Source organism: Lagopus muta, chromosome 3, assembly GCF_023343835.1.
Source record: "Lagopus muta isolate bLagMut1 chromosome 3, bLagMut1 primary, whole genome shotgun sequence".
NCBI classification, from domain to species: domain Eukaryota; kingdom Metazoa; phylum Chordata; class Aves; order Galliformes; family Phasianidae; genus Lagopus; species Lagopus muta.
Window position 1 is genome coordinate 63,945,048 of NC_064435.1, and position 22,738 is coordinate 63,967,785.

Here is a 22,738-nt window from a genome sequence, read left to right on the forward strand (position 1 = left end):
CACTCTTGCAGACTGCTTTGTGAGCAGCACTTTTGTGTAGAACAGTATCTGACACTAGAGGAGCTCTCACAAGTTCAGAGTTGTGATTATCTCCTCCATAACAACACTTGATGAGTTCATTGCTGGTCAGATGTTTGTGCTGGTGTTTTTCTGTGTGTGTGTTTTATTGTTGTTGATTGTTCTTTTGTATTTTTTTAAACAACCTCCTTTATAAGCTTTGATGGAAAAACCTTACCCAGTCTTTATCTGCGATAATAATCCATACTACTAAGAAAGCAAGCCATGCTTTCATTCAAACTGAGTGCGTGCATGAGAATGGAATGCTTGTTTTTATTAAAAGCCTCACCAGTGATTTTATTTCATTGTTTCTCTTTAAGACTTCATGGGTATGAGAGAGAAATGCTGTCGCCAATGATAGGTGACCTTCTGAAGGCATCCACTGTAATAACCTTTCTCACTCTCCACCTTTGATTAAAGCTGAGCATACTGATGTGTTTTCTATGAGAAGCACTGGTTGTGCCAGGTTGTCGCTCAAACAGAAAACCAATTTTCTTTGCATTTGTCCATGAGTATGTCCTAATAAGCAAGCTTATCATTGAGAGGTCTTGTACGTGTGCTAAATGGCATGGAAGAAGGTCTGAAAGAGTGGGTTTTTTAGGGCTCACAACTAGCATATTCCTCATGATTCCAGAAAAAATAGGAAGTTGAAATTATCAAGGAGTTTTTACATGGTTTTATTAACCAGGTTTAATGTTTTCACTTGCAGCCACAGTATCATCCTAATATACATCCTGCTCAGCCACACTGGCACCCACATACACCTGTGAATGTAAGGTAAGCAACCTTCATGGAAAAGATTACTTCTTTCTTAATCTATCAGTATGAAGCTTTGGTGGACACATCAGGTGATTTTTTGCATGTGAAAAGCAAATAGGAATTAGAAATATAAATGAGTGAACAGCTTCTTGCATTACAGAACTTTTTTTCATTTTTTGCTGAAATATACATGGAAAAATAATGTGTACATGGAATAATATCAGACTCTCTACTGATACTAGTTCAGTTATTTTAGAACTTTGAATTTCTTAGAACTATATCACAAAAATATTCCTGTTGTGTTACCTTGTGGCAAACTACTAATGGGAGAAATGAAGTGAAAATAAATTTTGGAAGAAATTCAATTTAGGCTTGAACCATCTTGGTGGAATGCACAGGTGGAGACACAGCTGATATGTGTCTGTGCACATACACGTGATAAAATTTAGCTGCTATTTTGTCCTAATAAAGAATAACCTTTCTACGCTGCTCAGGATATTTTTGGCAAATAATTACCATCTTGACTGAAAGTACCAACAGCCTAATCTTTACTTCTGTTGATTTTACCTTTTAATTTCTGTATGCTTACATCAGATAGCTAGACTTTGTTCTTGGTGTGGTGGGCTCTGGAAGCGATGAGCTTAAAATGGATAAAAAGGCAATTTAGCTTGAGTTTGAATCTGAGAACGTAGGAAAAAGGCAAGTACTTATTAGGCAGAGAAGCAGGCATGCTCATTGTCATCCCAGAATTCCTGGTATAAAACAGTAAAGCATACATGAAAATTAGGCCAGAAACAGAAGACTGTTTAAATTGAATAATTAATTCTGCCTGTACTCTGTGTTCAAGATCCTTCCTGGCTTTAGGGTTTTCATGTCCAGACTTTTGTTTGTGATTGTAAATATCCAATATCCAATTTTACGTTACCAAAGAGGAAGTATTGAGAGAAGTTAATAATTTTATAAGTCATTTGAGGTTTTGCTAATTTTATTTTACTTTTTTTAATCCTAAAGATTTCGTCACTCATGATGCGTTTTAAAGCCAAATAGTTAACCTTGGAGCAAAGCAATATTGAAATAAACACAATAATGTACTATAAAGTGTGCAGACAATCTCCCCCCCCTCTCCAACCTCTGCTGCCAGGGTGAAGATTAAGGCCAGTGAAATATGAACAATGACATTTTCATATCTAGGCTTTCAATTCTAAAAGGATACTTAAATACTCTTCTGTAAACTCATTAGAAAAGGTGCTTACAATTTTTCTTCCAATTTAATACAAATGTTTAAATGTGTTGTTAAAGTGGAAGCTACAAGTTATTTTAATGTAGTGTCAAAGTAGTGGAGCTGGACATTTAACATCTTGGTTAGCCTTATTTTAGAACGTTTCATTCATTTGACAGAATCTGAGATCAAAACACATATGCATGAGATTTTTTCTGTTGGCCATGCAAGTCTATAATGGGCTATAGGTTGAAGTGACACTGAACATGCAGTACTGCTTTTATGTATTTCTTTATAGTTTATATAGTTTATATATAGTACCAGTAAGTGATGAACAAACAAGGAAAAAAAGTTATTTTCAAACTTCTGCAAGTTTCAGCACACAGTCCTATGGAAACACCTGTACTACCTGCAGGCTGTAGGTATTCATCTTAACAGAATGGACTGTATTCTACTGGCTGCTTTGGCATAACTAACTGCACCAGTGGTGAGTGAGTGGCAATATTTATGGAAGAGCAATTTTCATTCTTAATAGAATTGTCTTTTGAAATTTTTTTAGTCCTTAGGGATATTTTTTTCATGAGTTGAACTTTTTTGCATGATTTATTTTACTTGTTTGTTGTACTCATGTATGCTTTCCTATGGCCCCACCATCTCTCTGGGATTCAGGATCATTGGTGCACAGCACTTGAGAACAGAGATTTTTAAATGGCTTAGCTCTAATTCAAGGCCCTTTGAAGTGAATTAAAGATTCCCAATTGCATCAATAGATTCTTATGAGACCTGTCACCATTTTCTTCCCTTTGTGGTAGCTGTCCATCACAGTGTATGTATGCTTAGCATTTGCTGGATGAACTCATGTTGCTGTGTAGCACTCATAAGTTTACTTCCATCTCTCACTAACCAATGCCTGTGCAAATGGTACAGGCCATCCTATCATGATGACAGGCCATATTGGAAGCCCCCCACAAGTGGAGAGGACAGCAATTTACGATATATTCAAGAACAGAACCAGAAGAATTTAGGAGAAGTCCAAAGTATGGTGTACCAAGATAAACTCATGACGACTCTCTGAAAAAGTCATCTTCATTTCACCTGCCATCTTAGACGATCATTGCATTCCATGGTCCTTGTCTGTCTGCCGTATGTTCAAAGTGTATTGTGAATGAAGTGTGTGTCTTTTTACGTACATCTTTTTATGTACATCCATCCTTGTTTAGTGTTCATGGACATTCTTGGGAAAAGTATTTTCCATGTCTTTGTAAAAAGAAAAAAATCCTGAAAAAGCCTTTGTGAAAGCTGGTAAGAATTTTCAGTGTCCCAGGAACAGAAATATTTCTGGGGATTTACATTCTACATTACTTTTTGAATCTGTGATCCTCTGTCTGCTGTTGAAGGTTAGCCATTACAGCCTTGATGATTTTTATTATCTTGTTTCTTTTGACTCAAATTAATAGATGAAGTTGGAAAAATTTTGTCTTTTAGTTGATGTGCAAATAGGAGACTGGAGGGAGAAAAAAAGAAATCAGATTTCATGCTGGCAGTTAAATGACTTAAGGCACGCCACCAAAGGGAGCCTGCTGAGGTAGTCGTAGGTTTGGGTGTCTTTTGCTTTTAATTTTTGTATTCTACAGCAGAATTAGAGGTGCTTGCTGAACACTGGGAAAGAACACTGTAATAAAGTTTATAGAGCATGTTTTTCACTTTTTGACTAAGTGATTATATAAATGGCATCTCCCAAAACCGTACCTGCTGCTATACGTGCAAGAATGTTAAAAATGAATCCTTGCTGTAAGGGTGCTGCTGTCTTGTTATTTTTAATGTGACTACAAAAATGAATGACACAATTGCATAAAGCTACCTACTGATAGCTCTTCAGTGCATGGATTCAAGACCACAGCTTATCATACTGAATCACAGAATTGTAGGGGTTGGAAGGGACCTCTGGAAGCCATCTAGTCAGCCCTCTGCTAAAGCCGATTCCCTACAGTAGGTTGCACAGGACAAGAGGAGGATGATCCAGTAAAATAGTTCTATTTTTTTAAGGTAGACATTTGAAGAGTTGAATATATATTTTACAAACCTAGTTCTTTAAATAGACTGGCTGGCATTTTGATCACTTGCCGATTTATTTTTTTTAACTGGGAATCAGTGCCATCTTCACTCACATGTTTATCTTGGCTTTACGTCTGTGGTCTCTCTGAAGTTGTCGAAATGAATAAGTCTTTATATGGGATATTTGAAAGTGAAGTAATTTTTAAACTTGATTTTGATTAAATATACATTTATAAACAGCTATAACCATGCATTTTTTTTCAGAGCAAATTTGATAGTGTATATCTTTTTGTAAAGTATATTTGTTTACAAATGCTGTCTTTTAATATTTGTTTTGATCTTTCCTGTATGTGCTAAGTACAAATAAAATTCTCAATCTTTTTCTTTTGGTTATGATGCATTATTTATTTTTGAAAGCTTTATGGGGAGGGTTAGATGTGATACACCACTGATTTGTACCTGTGTTGCCCTACTAATGCTGCACTGTAGTGTCTGTTGCTACAGATAATGTCTGTGCTACTAATGTCTATGGGGTAAGAGGGGGGAAACAATAAAGCAATTGTGCACTGGAATGCAACAGTGCCAGAATAAGTCTCAGATCATAGAGACTGCCTTCAGTTTCCCAGTGCTGTTCTTCCTCTTTTTCATCAGTGTTTTATTTGAGAAAGGAAGAAATAGAAACTTCTTTCTGGAGCTGTTGGAACAAGAGCCTAGTTTAGCTGCACTCAACGCCCTCTGGAGAAGGAAGTTTTTCTGTTTTTTGGGGGTGTTTTTGTTTTGTTTTGAATACATGTTAGTTAGGTGGAACGTCTGTTGCTTCACAATTCACATGCCTACCTTCATAACACGTTATTGGTTTCGTCACATAAATTCTGTGCGGTTTGTTGTCAGCATTCCTCCTCATCGTGTGTTTTTATTTGTAGCTTGGTTTATTGCTGAGGTGTACTGATCTTCCTGATGGATCTCAAGAAAAAACAGCACAGACCCTAACCAATCTTTGAGTGTTAAAAGGCTTCATGCAGGAGATCTGAGATCTGCTCATGGATGAAGAACATCCTGTGAGACTTCTGTGCTCTGTATGTGGTGCATGCCACCTCGAGGGAAGCTCTGATCTGAGTTGCTTCTCTGAAGAAGGAGCTCAGGCACTCTGCAGTCTCCTTACACTTTTCCGTTCCACATCCTCCTTGCTGCCTGCAGGATTTTGTACCGAAATGTCACTGAGCATTCGGATAGGTGAGAACAGATGAATTGCTCTGTCCTTCCTTGCTATGGTCAGAATTGGCTTCTTGTCACAAATCTGTGGGGATGTGGTTGGGAAAATGAGATATTTCTCTCTGTTTTTGCTGACCTTGATCTGACTCATGCACCACCTGAACAAGGATGGATGTGGGTGCCCCTGCAGTGAGCAGATGAAAGACTGGGGATGTTCTAATGATATAAATCAATGGTATGTCTTAGATTCATGCTACTACACGAAGCCAGTGGTGGTTTATAGATGCCCAAACCCAATACAGAAACTCAATTGCCCTAGTAGGTGAGTGTTTTCACCTTGTGCTGAATTATCATAACTAGTCTTTTCTTAGGAGGAAATGCCACATACACACATAAAAAGAGCATGTCGTGTTCATTGCAGGTACAGATAAATCAACACATTTTGTATGCATTGTAAATGTACTGGGAAGTTGCTCTTAAAGGAAAAAAAAAATTAAAAAGCCTTGTGCATGGCCTGGAGGAAGTATCACTTCGTGAATCCAAATGAAGCATGTTCTCAGGAGCACCCTCTGAACTGTTTGCACAAACTTTCCCCACCCAGTTCTGAATTCTGTTCATTTGTGTAAGTCCGAAATCTTTTTACAAGTCCAGTATGCATTTAGAAACTCTTCTGTAATCTGATTACAGGTGATAAATGCTATCCTTGGGTAATCTAAGCAGGGGAAATTCTTTGAGTACAGTGCAAGGAACTGCAGAAATTGGACTGATCTGAAGTGCAGTGTGTAAAAGGCTGCATTCTTCCACATGCTGGAGAATTGTTTGGCACATCGAAACTGAGTACCTGCTGGTCCATCTCTGTGTTTCTCCTGCATTTTCTACAGCTGTAAACCAGTCTTTTCCCAGTGAGCTTATTATTTTTTAGGGCTAGTATTCTGTTTTACACTGAGATTGCTTTTGGCCAGTTACAGCTTCATAACCTGCATGCTCTGCCTTAGGAGCTGTGGGAGGGGATCGAAAAGCTGGCAACTTCACATCTGTCACTTGGGCTGAAATACGTCACTCTTCAGCCCCAACCAGACCCTAGTGTGCAAATTAATGATCAGTGTTGACTACTAAAATAAGGTACTGAAATACAATACTGAAAGCGTTGTCACTTTCAGTAAATTGTTTTAGCGTGGGCTTTTCCTTTACGCTTTCATTTTCAGCTATTTTTCTTTAGCTGATGTGAGTCACAGGCAAACAGAACAAATGGATTGGGCTTTGTAAGGTACTTCCAAAGCTGGCAATCTGAAGTTTGCACATTTAAGGGCAAGAATCAACATGTTCTTCCAGAACATTTTGCCAGTGAACCCATATGCAAATCATCCAGAAGAGGGTTTTCTTCCTCATGTTGTGGATAAAACCAAATGGTGTATTCTGGGTGCTTGATGTAAAATGTCATTTTTCCTTCATTCTGGATGAGCGTGGCAGAAAAATCTCTCTTCTACCTAAGAGGAACCTAGAGCCTGCAAATAATTTTGAAAATGGAACTTCCACTGCTGACAAGGAGTTGGGGAACTTCTAGGACAGGCAAAAATTGAAGATCATTTGCTTCTCACTTGTCAAAGCTGGCAAGATGCAGATCTGAAGGAATGGAGAAGGCAACTCAGCTTTTCCACCAGTCGCTGGTTGGCGTATCCAGCAGGCAGACAAGCTGGAAGGACTGAAGATATCCACCTATCCTGACACATCACATCTCTGGGAAGACTGCTGATCTTCTGCCTTACTCTGGCAAAAGAGAACTGAGAAAAACAGTCTTGTGAGGAGTGCTGTCCTTGCAGGTCTAGCTGGGCATTGCTAAGACTTCAAAACAGAGCTGCTGCAGACCAATTAGCATTAATGGATGTAAAGAGGGATTGTATTTCTTGAAATTATTCTCAGACTCTGTGCTGCATTTTGAGAAGGGACAGATCCACCAGGATTCTGGCTTCTGTGTTAAGACCCAAGGATCTTCTCTGAGAGCCATCTTGAAACAGCATTCTACCAGTGAAGTCTGTGTCTCAGCTTCACTTGTGCTACAATACTGAGGATGGAGATTTTGAACCTGTAAGAAATGAATATTTTTTCCTACTTTATGTTCAATTTGCAAAAGCCTGTAAAAGCACCGTGCTATATTTGATACTCATGAGTGCTGAAGGGGCCTGCAGCACAATCAATCCTTTGTTCAACAGGCACTGAACAGGCAGGAATAGTTAGCCAAAACAATGCCGAAGTAGATAAGTGAAAGTATAACGTAAAAGGTAGTTGTAGACCACACCTATCTACCTGTCTGTCTCCTGTGTCATAAAGCAGTGTGTGATAATGAGAAAGACCTTATTCAGCTTCTGTTGTTCTCCTTGTTTTTCATATATTCTTGTACTTGGAAGGGGCTGGCCAACGAGGCCTCCTTTCTGACTGTGTTCCATTTCTCTTATTGCCACTGCATTGCAAAAACTGATAAAAGCTGGATTCAGCTCAAGCTCCTCTCTTAAATGAGTCACTTGCAGTAATAAAGCTTCTGCAGGTAACATTCTGCTCTCAACTACTTACCAATGACTGCTTCATGGCTGTCCTTTAGAGTGAGACAACTTATTTTTAAACAATTGATTTCATGAATCTGTGTTAATCTGAATTTAGTTGTAAAGCTCTCAAACCAGGCCTCTCTGTGCACTGACTACTGCGTGTATTAGTAGGCTAACACAGAAAACATAAGCATGTGTTCTGTGATCACTTTCATATGGCTTTTAATTTCAGCAGATTATAACCTTCAATTTTGAACTGGAGGAAAAGGTTTTTATTATTATTATTTTTAATGCAGCTTTTCAAATCCAACTTTACTAAAGATTATGGTGTGTGTGTGCGTGAAAGAGAGAGACTTTTTTTAATGTAGAGTCCTGGTAGATTTGGCACAGAAAGAAGGTAGGAGATACAAAGTTCCACCAGCCTAATATCTTACCTCCCAATGTTACTTCTTGGCTTTGAGTTTCTGGGATAATGACTTTCTCTTGACTGCAGGGCTGCTTTTGGTTTGGTAGCATCTTATCTTCTTTGACGTCTTGCATGTCCATCTGAATTGAAGAAATACAAAGAAAATGAAATCTAGTTTGTTTTGTCTCTGTGAGAAGAAGCATTCATCATGGCTGCCATAGTCATCAAACCTTCTGAAAACTGAGTAACCTTTCAATTTAAAAACAAGATAAAAGCTGAGGTATTGGAGAACCAGTGGAAGTGCCCCAAGAGTTCTGTTTTCTCTTGCCATCACAATTACGTTTCTAATTTTGATTTCCCATTGTACTTCCAGTCTTATAAGTTTGTAATGTGCTTGTATTTTTCCTCCTCCTTCATCTTTTTTTTTTTTTTTTGTATTAGTAGTCTTACCTTCAGCTAAACAGCAAAACCTGTACCTCATAGTGTCAAAAACTGAATTAAAGCACAAATAAGCATTTCAAGTAGGAAAAAAAAAAAAAGGAAAACCTGTAATTCCTGGATTAATTAACAGTGTCACATGTTAAAGATTATATACATTAAAAAAAAATATATATATATATTTTTAAATAAGACAAAACATCCTTCCTGCCTCCTGAAGAAAATGGAAGATACAGCCACAGCCAATTACTGTAGGAAGTACTGATCTACTGCAATTTAAACTCCAGGTAACAAGATACTTACTTACAAGTATTTTATCTTCCCCACTAAATCTGTTGCACCGGGGGTGGTTTAGGTTGGGTATTAGGGGAAATTTCTTCTCAGAGCGGTGAGGCAATGGCACAGGCTGCCCAGGGAGGTGGTGGAGTCACCATCACTGGAAGTGTGCATGTGGCACTGAGGAACACGGTTAGTGGGCATGGTGGAGATGGGTTGGTGGTTGGACTGGATGATCCTCTTGGTCTTTTCCAGCTTGACTGATTCTATGATTTTTAGAATGTAGTAAAAATAGAAAAAGTTGCTGCTTCTGAGCCTAGAAGGGCTCTGTTATCAGTCATTTTCAAATTCTACTGTTGTATTTAATATATCTCTGTCTTATTTTCAGTTTCTGATTTAAAAAAAAAATAGTCTGGAAATTGCTTTCAAGATGAAATGAAAAGTTTCTTGCTGGAATTCTGATGAGTTGCTTCAGTGTTGCATGAAAGCATAGATAGGACGAGCTCGCAAGGCTGAGAGTAACCTTGCTGTATGCGCTGAGTGATTTTGTGTTACTTTTACCTCTTGTTGGAAGTTTTTACTTGCTTTGCACTGTACCTGTTCAGTGGTTATATTGATACTACATTTAAAAGAACAGCAAAAATCTGTAATGTAAGTCCTTTTGTGTGGCAGTGGTGTCAGGTACATTCACGCTAGACTTCGAAGTTACTGCACATCCATGTTACCCTATGTTTCTTTGTAGGGCATTGGAAACATTTAGAATTAGATTACTTAGGAAGCATGACACTTCTACAGTTGGGTTAATTTATTTTAAAGGAGGTTTTTTTGAAAGCATTTCAGCTTTGCAGGAACAGAGACAGCAGATCTTTAAGGCTTGCTGCAGTGATTGGGGCCAAGCGCAGTGAGCAGCAGGTGGCTTTCGAGTTGTTGTCCCTTTCTTTCCCTTCCTTTCCATCTTCTCCTGCTACTGCTTCTCTGATACACATAAATTGCCCCATTTTCTTCCCTTTTCTACTCTCTGTTACTTTTATTTTCACTGTGTTGTATTTTTTTGTTTGTTTTGTTTTGTTTGTTTCAGTGTAGAGGTATCTGTATTCAAATTTTCCAAGGAATTTCAGGTATTTTGGATCTTATGTGGTGTTGCTGGTAGCATTTTGTAGACATTGCAAGATGCTTCTCACCGAAAGGTCCTAATTCCTTCGAAGCTCTGTGAGCTTTGACCATTTCTCATGTAACTCTCCTTGCAGAAGGCAAAATAAGAAAGGCAGGAGCTTGGAAGGGCTGAGATACTTATGGGTTAAATGGCAGGAAAGGCTGTCAGCTGGGTTAGCAACCTGAGATCAGCTGCAGGCTGTCTTGGCAGACAGAGCTGTTCCTTTCCTTTGCTCCCAGAGCACCCTGAGTTACCAGCTGGTTTCCCAAGTGCAGGCTGAGAGGGGAGGGCAACACTGGCTTGGGGTGGGTTTTCATCTGTCTTAGAAAATGTTGTGTCTTCTTTTTGGAGTTCTTCTCATCTGCAAGGATATCTGTGACAGTGATTTTTTTTTTTTTTTTTTTTTTGACAGGTGATTAAATATCATTAGCTATCATTATCATTAATTAAAACCATTTGTAAATGAAGAAAAGCAAGTTCAGTTTCCCAGTGGGGATATTTTGCATGACAGTTTTGCAAGGCAGTATTTTTTTAATGATCTTTATACAGATAAGGTGAAGTCTGGGAGGACAGTGGCTGTGTTGAGCTGAGATTTGTTCCTTGGTGTCTTATTAGAACATGCTTTGCTGCAGGCTCTGCAGATTAATTGGAAGCTGGATCTACTGCTTCAAAGCTTAGCTCAGCTTCTAACACAAGAAGCTGGCGTATCTCCTACAGAAGATACTCTCTCTGCTCTGTGTTGTTTCTGAACATCTGCTTCCCCATGGCCATTTCCTCCTCCCTTCCTTCCTGGCTGGCTGGTTTGGCTGAGAGAAAGCTGCTGGCTGCCCACTCTGCTTCCAGGGTGGAAGAAGTATAAGGCTTCCTGAGGTGTCCCTACAAGTGGATGAGGACTGCTGCAATGCATCTCTCCAGTCCTCCCATCCTCTGCTGGTGTCAGGGCACAGCATAGAACTACAACAGTGCTGTCAGCTTAAAGTATGCTTTCTGCATTTTTGGAAACCAAGAGGCCGTGGTTACGTGGTGCAGGGGAAAAAATCATATAGGTGTGCTTGTAGAGATTATAGAACCATAGTGTGGCTTGGGCTGGAAGGATCTTAAAGACCATCCATTTCCAAGCCCCTGCCATGAACAGGGCTGCCACCTACTAGACCAGGCTGCCCAGGTCCCCATCCAACCTGGCCTTCCTTCTTTACTTGGGAACACTTGTTGCTGTTATATGTCTCAGTCTTCGGCTGCAAAAATGAAACTGCACCGTTTTTCTTTTATAAGCAGTCCTCCCTCCATGGTCTGGCTTCCTTTCATGTGTAGTACTGAGTCCTCTCTAAGCCTTTTGCTTCAGCACACTGGTTCTGGCCGTTAAATGATACTTGTCCAGGGCACTACATTCTGTTTCCCACATTTCATTTCTGCCCACAAAGAAATTTCTAGTGTGCTATGTTCTTTCTATACTGTCTGTGCCACTTTACATGCTACAGTGACACAAAGGGTGTATGAGATTCTGAATAAGTTCAAGGCAAGGTTTACTAAAAAGTAACTTGTTTTGTTTTGAACTTCTTCTGAAGCATGGGCAGGGAATAAACCCAAAGTTTCTTCCTTTTTTTCCCTCCAAATGCAGAGACTAACCTTAAACATGAGTGCTTGGCTTGACACAGCTGTGAAATCTCATTCCTGAGCTGCCATGCTGAAGCTTAATGTGCAATCAATACTTTTGCTAGACTTCTGAAAGTCTCTGCTTCACATGTGGGTCCAGCAAGGGTTGGTTGTGACGTTAGCACATGTAAAAGTTTAAGATGCAGCTCAGGAGGAAAGAATGCTCTTAGTTCCAAGTAACCTGCTTCACATATCAGAAGGGAGGGATGCCTGGCTGCTTTAGGAAAGGGTGGTGTTCCTGAGGATAAGAATTTGAATGTGAGTCAAGAGCTGTATGCTATTCAGGAGAAACCAAATGTTGTGTTCTAGTATATACACAGAAACTGGTCCCATAGGATATGGGAAGCATATAATGCCTTTTTAAGGCCTCAGCAGGAATGCGCGACATCTCAGAGGCAGAGCAGGGGGTGGGTGTGCAGAATGAGGTGCAAGAACGATCAGAGCAGTAGAAAACGTGATGAGTGAGGGGCCACTGAAAGTTCAGAGTGCTTCAAAATCTGGAGGAAGATGTGAAAATTGTTTCCACAAACATGGGCTTCTGTAGCAAGAAATAACTTGTTCATTGACAGATGGGAGGAGAAATAACAGGCTTAAACTGCAGTAAAGGTAACTTAGGTTAAATGGAAAAAGTAAGTACAGGCATGGCTTGACACTGAAATAGATTGTACAGGCAGGTCGTGAAGTCTGCTAGGGAGAATTTTTTAAGGTTCAGCTCAGGCAGTCAGCTGGGGTAATGTAGGCCTGCGGGGTCCTTTTGTGAAGGGAGAGGTGAAGAATTCAGTCTGTTGAATTCTTTTTAATACCTTTCTATTCCCCATTTTTTTCCTGATCCCCTAACACGTCTGTGTGAGTCATACAATAGAAGCATGTTTCAGTAATGCAGCAGATAGCTGGAGCACATGAAATTTAAAAATGCTATCTGAAACTATCTCTAAAGCAAAGAGTGAGGACTATAAAATTGGGATAGGGGGCTAGTAATGAAAATAAAATTCAAACAGTGGAGAAACTAATGAGAAGATACATACCAATTGCTCTGTTTCTCTATAGGCTGTCTTTTTGGTCAGAGGAAAGTAAGTGTGGAAGTTTGAGGCTAACAGCATTACCAAGTGTCTGTGAATTTTGATTCTTTTTAAAGGTTTAGCCTGGGACTGTTAGAAGTGCTTTGCCTGCGTGCAGGATGGAGAGGGAAGAAATGTTTTCTTTCTTCAGAGAACTGTCTGCAGAGCACTGCCTTTTTCCTTGAAGGGCAAGAGTTGGTTATGTAGGGAGCGGCTGGTGCTTGATCAGAAAACTTGACAGGTAAATAAAGCAGGAAAGCTGCGCAACAGCCTATTGCCTAACAAAAGGCAAAGCAGATGTGAAACATTGGTGTGTACCAGGAGGACCAAAAGACAATTACAGGAGAAAAGGTGAAAACCTGTATCTGCCCACGTTTGCACTTAGTTTGAGAATGCTACTTGAAGTCTGGGGAGCAAGAATGAAAACCTGGAGAGAGCAGGATATAGTCTGAAAGCTGACTCAGAGAAAATACTGATTTTCTTGTATCATTGGATGGAGAAAGATCTGTGAGCACATCACATATTCAGGTAAGTCAGATAGAAACAAGCAATAAAAAGGAATGTTAATGGCAGAAAGATGCACTGGGGGAAAGTGTCAAGACTTTAGATATAAGATAGTGGGAGAACACTAAAATTAGTGAAAATAGATGTGACATCTCGGCTAAATGATGCCATGATGATACCAGCTAGATAACATCTTGTAGCAACTACGCTATGATGCCTAATGTGCTTCTAAATTAAACAGTATAGAGTAAACAGGATAGGGATTAGGACTACTCTTTTTTGGGGTACTGCCAAGGTTCTCTAGCAGGCTAGTTCTCTAGCACTGTTGTGGATGGCTTACCAACCTATAGTGTGTTTGTGCAGAACTCTTAGGTGGCAAGGAGGGCATGGATGTGAAGTTTTCCTTGCCCAACCCCACATCCATCAGAAGTGCAAGAGATAACTGAATGCCAAGATGAACTTGTGCCCATATCTGCCAGTTGCTGCTAGTCCCAGAAGAGAGTGGATGACTGCATCCTCTTAGCTGGGCCAGCATTTTCAATAGCGATTTGCCCATCAGAGTGCACTGTGTGGGCTTGGATTTCAGTGCACACCTGAACATCAGCTTTGTTGGGTTCTTTACTTCTTTGAAATAAAGGTCACCCTGTGTTTTACGTTGTGAGAGCTCTCCTGTCTGGACAGTCAAAAGATACATCTAGAGAATTTGGTGCAAATTCACAATCATGCCAGAGCTATTTGGTTCACTCAGTTGCCCAGATCATTCCCATTTCAGCATGGGAGCTACCTTGTGCCCATAGCAATACGAGGAGTCAGTGTAAAGATTCAGTGTGATCTTATTTGTTTTTAAAAGACTGGTGAATAACCTGCTAAACAAACCTGTCAGCCAGTGAAATGAAAGCAATTCCCAAATGCATGGGGCTTTGTGTACTGAAAAATGTTGAATCATAGACCAGAAAAAGCAAGAGATGCGCTGAGACTCCAGCCCCAGACTTTTAGTATTTTCATTCTGTGAACAAAACCAGCTCTTCTCCCTGTCAAAAAATGTCACTTTGATCCAAAGAGCTTGAAGGGGAGAGTGCAGGCAAGCTGCTACAATTAGTATGCAATCTCATTAGCCTGTACCATTTTTCCCCAGTAGGCACTTACTTAATTTGATTATAAGAGTGAAGATACAGTACAGTTTCAAAAGACCTTCCTGGATTATCTGAGCTCACCAAAGCTCTTCTTTGTGCATGTGACCCCTATTTGTGTTGTTTCCTTAAGGCAAATAGAGCATCAGAAGTGCCTTTATTGGCAGTCCTTGCAACATGCTGGGAACTTGCCAAGGTGAATACACAAAGCCTTCCCCTCCTGCCTTCTGCTTTCAAAAAAGTAACCCGCATGAAAGCGTTATTCAATTGCTACCCAGTCAGAAACCTCATGCTGTCAGTTGTTGCTAAGAAGGCAGTCGTTACTAATGATGCACTGAGTTGCAAGCTTCGGCATAGCCTTGGAAATGATGCATATGTGTGTGTGTCCAGATGACTTGTTAATTTTGCTTTGAATCAGTAAGTAGTCTGCAGAAAACATATGTAGCAAGTAGCTAGGTGTAATTCATTCTTTGCTCCTTTAATTATTCTGTTTGTCTTTATTCCATGGTGTCAGGTTTTTAGCTACTGTTGGCAACAGAAGCAAACTGAACGCTTATGTGGGTTGAGAGATAATTTTGTTAGCATTTTTCAAATGGACAGGGGCTTCTGGGCTTTTTTGGGGGGAGTGGAGGGGGGGGGATGGGGAATGAATTGATTTCCTGCAACTGTTGCCTAATGCAGTATTGCAGAATTAGTTAAAACACTATAAATGTTTTAAACACTTTATGAGGGGACTATTTCCAAGTCATTTGCAGTGTCTGTGTAAAATTATGTCAACCATTTTTTTTTTTTTTTTTTTTTTTTGATTGCTGGCATATTTCTAGGCATTCCTCATCATTTCAGACAATAAACTGAAACAGCATCCATTGAAACTACTGCAGAAAAGTAGTTGTGTCACGTGACACATCTGAGGTAGAGATGATCAGTTAAAATGTCAGTGCCTCCATTTCTCCATACATTGCAGATTGACAACTTAGTCTCCCGAGTAAACTTTCACAACAACAACAACAAAAGGTATTTACCAGAGATGCAATCCCTTTTGGACCAAGCGCTATCCTGTGTGCTGTTACCTGTGAAACCTTTTCTTTCCAATGGGATCTTTCTCCATTTTTTCCCAAGTCCTGTATTTTTCATGGAGCCTTTTCACCATTATTCTGTAGCCCTAAACAGTCACAGACTTTATAAAGTCATTTGAGGACTGTTCTTTGCTTTTCTCTTCTGACAGTTTCACATTAAAAGAATTATTGTTTGTTACCTGACTTTTTTCCTATTGGAGGTGAAACTACAAATTCCTGCAGAACAAATTTTGATGTTTTTGAGAGTCGTACTCCATAGTTCGGTTAGAATTTGACTCGATGTAAGACTCTAGCAGAGCTTGTGCAGCGTGCAAAATCAAAAAGAATTCTGACATTAAAGGCATGTCAAATAAGCAGAGGAGTCCTTTTTCCTCACCCTGTGACACTTCTGTTAACAGAAAAGTGTAAAAGTCATTAAAAATTTTATTTGCAAATAAAAAGAACGTAGTTTTTCCCCAAGGAAATTTGCACTCTCTTCTCTCCAAAAGTACAGTTTATCCTTCTGTTTCCCACTCTAACTAGAACTGAATTTATTTTGTAGCTATCCCTTGAACAACAGCGATCTGCACCAGTTCAACATTGAGGAGAATGGCGGAGCACCATATGCTGCAAAAATGCCTGCGAGGCACCACCACCACCACCGCCATCACCACCACCACGCCAACTACGGCGCCCTTGCTCCCGACAGCAAAGACATTGTTTCTGGAGTTCCAAACCCAAATAGTAAGTCTACTGCTGTCAGTGTTGTGTCAGTAGCTGTGCTTGTTTCAGCTTTGTCTCTGGCAAGGAGGCAAAGGAAAGGAGAACATCACACGTTTCATTTTTCCTCTGTGAAGAATATACTTCCTGTTATTATTTTCTAGCTCAGTACTATGTGCAAATGAGACAAGATGTACAGTTTCTTGGCTTTGCTATGAGACTGTGGGATTTGGTGCTAGATTGGTGTTCTGCAGCTGAACAAATATCCAATTAGTCAGAGATACTGAATCTCTAGCTACTTGGCACAGGCTTTTTTTTCATTGTTACTATTTATTTCTATAATATGACAAACCTATCCTCATCTGCCTTTCGTTTGCTGATATGCCCAGCTGGCCTTCAGCCCTCGTTGTTTGGATCTGGCTCTTGCTTTCATGTCTGGGCACAAGCTGCAGAAATGTTGGAGCACTGGGCAAACACCATTGTGCTCTCTGTTTTGGTACTGGGATCCACAGCTGTGGAGGAGGAGTAGCTGAAAAAATATTGCACTGAGACTGAGTCCAGTCCAGTGCAACAGGCTCTCTTGGCTCTTTAAGAAAACTTCTGCAAATGCCATAGCTTTTAGTAAGAGCGGCAAAGATGCATTCCCATTCACAGGCTTCCCAAATTCCAGGGAGAAAAAAACAAAAGCTCAGAAATACCTGAGAAGCTATGTAAAAAAGAACTGTTTCACATTGGAAAAAGGACATTGAGAGATGTCTATCAGAAGCACTCTTTTCATGCCTAGGGGTTTACCATCTTCTGCAGCACTGGTGCTCTTCCTTCTTGAGATAAGTGATGCCTTTCTCTGTGGTGTGTAGGAAGGGCTCGCTTTGCTGTACTGGCTTTGGTCCCAGTGGTTGGCATCACCTTGGTTGGCAGTAGTGTGGATGATTCCAACTCTGCCCCAGCTGCCACCACTGGAGTATGCTCACTTGCTCTGTGGAGAAATTCTGGGCATGTAGAAAGCAAAGAGGAGAGAAACTCACTTGTTTCTGATATAGCCTTGGGGAGTTCAGACATACGTCTCGGCTGCTGTACGTGTACAGGCTTGTAAAAAGTGCATAGCTTGGCCAGGTGTCTGTAGGTTTACACAAAAACTTGAAGAAAAACATCCCTGCCATTGAGCAATCCTGTTTCTTGCGCTCCAAATTTATAGTCTTGGCACTCTGCAATGCGTGCGATGCTGGAACTGTATAAGAATTTCAGAAGATGGACAAAACAAGGTGTGACCTACTATTTTCCTTACTTCAGGAGCATGCTAAGTTTTTCCTTTGTCCATATTTTGGCTTTGTGCATCACTCTGAGAGGCATCTCTTAGGGTAACTTTCAGCCTGTAGCCAGGATCTCACTGTGGACAGTGCTGGGTGCTCTTGGCTCCTGGCTTTCCTCTCTCAGCAGCTATGCATAGGCACCTGTCAGTGCAGAAGTTTTATTTAAACGTTGTGTCAGAAACCTGGAAACCTTTTCTTTAGTTTTCTTTCCCAAAGAGAGGGAGATGAAAATTTTAAGCATGAGAAACAAAAGCAAGGCATTGCAAGTGTTTGAAGAACAAGTTCCAAGCAGCAATATGAATTGCATGCTGGAACTTTAAAAGAATCTACTCCCTTAGCAGCAATCTGCAGAAGCTCTGTTATACTCCTCTGTGTTTATGCATTGAATGCTCTACATTACAGGATTTGCAGAAGGGGAAATGCTGCTGTGGCACTGCTGCGGTGGGGCTGCCAATGGGAAAGGGGTGCTGCCTGCTTTATGAAGTGGGGCCAAAGACTGCATGCAGCATGTCAGCTTGGTGCTGCAAGAGCCAGAAGCCTTCCCATGGCTCTGTGCCAGCCTCTATTTTTTATTTCCCAAATTAGAGGTGAAGCATGCCAGTGGAAATGTAGCCAGTGCCAGCGGCAGTGCTGCTGAGGGCCTGGGCCCTGAGGACACTGTAATCCTGAATGTCCCATCCACAGGGCTCACCCACAGCTCAGGCCCCTACACTTCTCAAAGGCCATCACCCTCCACCCCAGCAGTGCTGCAGCAGCGCCACGCTCCAATTCCTACAGCCCTGCTTTACTGGAAAGGTAGTAATTTTACTAATGCTTCCTGCACCCAGGATGCTACTCTGGCACAGAGGCCAGGCTCTGCATGCTCTGCCCAGCAGCTGCTGTACTCCCAGAGCAGCCCGAATTTCAATCTCCCTGAGGAAACACAAAGGAACATGAGTGCCTCCTGCAGAGGGACTGTGGTGCCAGTTTGTAAGCTGGCTGTCCTGACTGCCAGCCAGCCACCTCAAGGCGGACCACATCACGGTTCCCCACAGCCCTGTACCCATGCACTCTGCTTGTCACACAGCTAATTTCCCCCAAAAGGGTGCCCTCCATGAGAACAGGCATGCTCAGGCTGCTGCTTTTGCTTTTGGAGTGATGATGGTGTAGATAGGACCACCACCCTAAAAACCCTGGATCAAAGCTATTCCTATGTGCATTGGGGTGGCATCTCCATTTGGAGGTGAACCTCCATCACCTTGGCTGTCAGCCACCTCTCTGGGACTGCACATACGGCACTGTGGGACCAGAAACACCCAAGCTGAGAGATGAGATGCTTTCAGAGGTCTAGATAAGGACTGTGGGGACATGGAAGCTTGTGTCTGGTTGAAGGCTGTATGAAAGATTGCCGACTGGGAAAGTGTTTCTAGGAAGTATGTGGTCACTTGCCTGAGAACACTCTTGGGAAGAGGGTGCTTGTGACCAAAATACCTCAAGTGGACATGCTTGGAGGGCCAGAAGATCCACGTGAAGAATATGCTAGCCAAATGAAAACCTCCCTTTGAGGCTGACAGTGGTGCGTGTCAGCTTGACTACCTGATGGTTTTCCAGGGGACCTTGAGCATTTTGTTAGTTGTTCCAGATCCTACAGGACAGACCCGTCTCTGAGCTTAGAAGTGATTTTAATCGTATGCGAAGTAGAACTTGAAGTGACCCACCCGTCACTTAGCATGTGATAGCATGTGATAGAGAGAGGGAAAAAGATGCCTGGATTTTCTCCTCATAGATATGATGTGATAAATTACAAAATTTCAGTGCCAACTCACAGGGCACAGGAAGGAGAGGTGCAAATGCTGGTGTGCCCAGACAAGGTTCCCTTTAAAATGCTGCTGCATGTTTCACAGCAAGTACACAGCCTGGGACTTTGTTACAGGAAACAAACACAGGGTAGATCTGCCTGATTTTTTACATTCCAAGTCGTTTGTCTACTTTGATTACTGGGAGAAGTGAAATTCGGTGAAATAAATCTGGCATGTGTTTGCAAAGGCAATTCAGCAGAAGATCTTTTCCTGCATTCTGCCTAACTATGGTATTTGCAGTGCTGCCCTTCACCTTAAAGCTTGAATACACAGATTCTATCTTCTCATGCAGCAGATCTTGCCCCAGCTATTCTCTCAGTCACTGTACCAGAGACCACTGTGCTCAGCAGCAGCCAGCCTTGCAATGCCAGCACTGCTCACTGAGCCTATCTGGGACGGCAACATTGTACATGGATTATCACGTGCACGTGAGCAAACCCAATGGCAGCAGCTGGGGCTGTCACAGAAAACAGCTGCCAACAAGCTCATCATGTTAGCCCATGCAATTTTTATGGCAGAAAATGACAAATTGGAAGAAGGGGCTCAGCTTGCCTCTCAGGCTCTAGGCTGAGCTTGCAGGTTATCACCTTAAAAAAAAAAAAAAAAAAAAAAAAGACATCCTTTATTCCTGACCTGCTTGATGAAAAAGTCCTTGTGTAACCATGACAAAAGGAGGGTGTAATACAAACTGAATTTCAGGCTAGAATGTTGTTTTGTAAAAAATACAGTCCTGCCAGATCATTGCTTGAAAGGAAAGCCTGGTTTGCCAAGACTTAATGCTGACTCAGTAAATGTATGCCAATTTTTTTGCCTTTTATTGATATATATATCCTTTATCTGTTTGCAAGGTTGAGTCAAAAGGCTAAAATAGCTTGCTTGGTTTCTGAAGCTTTCTCTGTTTAAAAAAAAAAAGCAAAAAAAAAAAAATAAATCTAAAAAGTCACAGCAAAAGTGAATACTTTAAGTAATGCACTTTTCCCCTCTATGTTCCTTCTTGACACGCAATAAAATGTCCATGTTTCTTTAAAAAGAATCATCATGTAGTCTTATCTGATGGCTGGGGTAACTCTTTCAGTGGTATGATCAGGCAGATTACAGTTTCATATCTGTGGAAGCAACCGTAATATCAGAAATGCTGAACTCTGCTTTCATCAGCTTTTGATGAGAGACCACCAATAGAAGGTCAATGCTGATGTCATAACCCCTTCTAAGCCACTGTTACCACTGACTATGTTTCACCAGTACCAAGACAGCTTTTTGCTTATATTCCTCTAAACTGGCATTAGCAGTTTGTCTCTAGTCAGCAAAGTCCTTAATGTATATTTAAACAGCTGTAGAATTAGATCTTGAGTGAGCAATATTTAATATTCTTAGGACAGCTTAAGAAAGTGATCCAAACGGAACTGCAGGCAGTGCAAAGTTTTTATTTATTTCACTGGGCTTTGAATCAGACTCTAGAGACTGCTGAATTGTTCCCAACTATTATTGCCTAGAATCTGTAGCAAAAAGAAATACAGGAAGAGGTGAGGATTCATTAAATCATCATGTAATGAAGCTCTCGTTTTTCTCAGAACACTTGCAAACACATATATGCCACACCATCCCTAGGATGTTGGTGGAGTCCTTTCAGGAGTGTCACAAAAGTATTTTACCTCGTCTTTCTTTGTCAGTGCTCAAAATCTTGTCTTTTGTCTTTCCTCTAAATCTCTGTTGACAAAGCACAGCAAATTCCTGACAGCAGTCTTAAAGAGACTGACATATAAATAAAGATATCTGAGAGGAGCCAAAAGCTATACTCTGATCTCTGTATACATCACATGTTCTGAGAGAAGCTCCTTGGCCGCATAAATAAGTTCTCTGGTGTCAATGGGGTTGACATCAGTATCAACTCTGTTTTATATAGGGGGATGGCTGGAAGAAGAACCAAGCCCTTAAGCTGGCAAAAGCCCTTCCAAAGCGTAGGGGTGGGAGAGAAGGAGCTGGGGAGGTGGGGAGGAGGGATTGTTTGTTAAAGAGAAAAAGGAAAAATGACCCAAAAGGTGTAATGATTCAACAGGCACTGAAGGAAGCCACCAGAGATGTTGTAGAGTCTTCTTCTCTGGAGATATTCAAGACCCACCCGGTCACTTTCCTCTACAACCTGCTGTAGGTAAACTGCTTTACTAGGGGATTGGACAAGGTGATCTCCAGAGGTCCCTTCCAACCCCTATAATTTTGTGATTCTATGATTTTTATTAAAGGTTTTAGGTGGTCTTACAGGGAAGACCTCCGTCTCTTCAAACAAAGTTCAGTGACTTGCTCTGCTGTTCTTCTGTAGCCTTCCTTCAGACTGTGTTTTCTTTCTTTCTCTCTCTTGGGCATCTCTTTAGAATTGAGCTCAGGACTTCCCCTTCTTTATGATGAAACCTCTCATCTGAAGAAAATAGAAACGGAGAGTGTGAAGGTAGTTGGACCATGGCCAGCCCTGCACGTCATGAACAAGGTATAGCGTGTACATACATATTTCTACATGTATATGACAGAGAGCCCCTTGTCACTTCATGTGCAGAAGCTGCTGCTTTTCACCTTCAGTTCCAGTCAATGTTAATCTGTAACTGTCTTGCTTTTAATCACCTCTCACCACCTTGTGGGACGGGGTTTTCGTTTTTTGATTTGGAATTTCCTTCCTCACCTTTTAAAATTTCAGAAGCTGCTGTAACGATGTGATGATGTAGTTTTAATTTGGTTGTGAAGTTAGGCATCAAGGCAGCCCTGAGCTGTAAAAAAATAACAACACTTCAAGTAATTAAAATAAAACAAAACAAAAACAACCAAGAAGTTGTTTCTCTACATGAAGTGTTTGTGTTATCTCCCCTGGCAATTGACCAATTGATATTAGTGGGTGTTTGATCAATGCAGGGGTGGCAAAACATCTGTGTCTCATTGCTTCTACCAGAGACTGCCAGGTCAGGGGCTCCTGGTATCCATGTGAGGCAAAATCCACTTGACCCCATTCTGTGGTATTCCTTGAGGCTATTCTGGTTAGAGCTACAGTGGTCTGCACCTCTCGTTTGTAATAAGCCCTCTAGGATTAGTCCTGAGCTGAGCCCAGTGGAGTCAGTGAGACATTGCCACTGGATTCCAATGAGGTGGTCTGGCCCCCGACTGATAATATAGATGTTTAAAAAAAAAAAAGTTTTTGGAATGTTTTCTGTCAGTTCAAGTGAGAACTCAAATTATTTTGCCTTGGTTTCACAGGTAGCCTTTTATTGTTGATGTTATTCAACAGTCATTAAGGAAGTTAAAATCAGATATTGGACTATCTTTCCTACATTCTAGGTAATTGAAATCAATATGTTATGGAAGCTGTAATGAT

General features: G+C 41.0%; 1 protein-coding gene across 4 annotated transcripts in view; it reads left to right on the forward strand.

The window, feature by feature from the left end:
- EPB41L4B (erythrocyte membrane protein band 4.1 like 4B) overlaps positions 1 to 22,738 on the forward strand; it is a 168,546-nt gene that overhangs the window by 82,675 nt on the left and 63,133 nt on the right. For 3 of the 4 annotated variants that reach the window (XM_048940112.1, XM_048940113.1, XM_048940114.1), the window contains exons 15-17: positions 767 to 834; positions 16,078 to 16,259; positions 21,753 to 21,865. In XM_048940112.1, the coding sequence (XP_048796069.1) occupies positions 767 to 834; positions 16,078 to 16,259; positions 21,753 to 21,865 (363 nt within the window). Of the gene's footprint in view, positions 1 to 766; positions 835 to 2,962; positions 4,472 to 16,077; positions 16,260 to 21,752; positions 21,866 to 22,738 lie in introns of those variants that run through there. The other variant, XM_048940115.1, reaches the window with a different exon arrangement.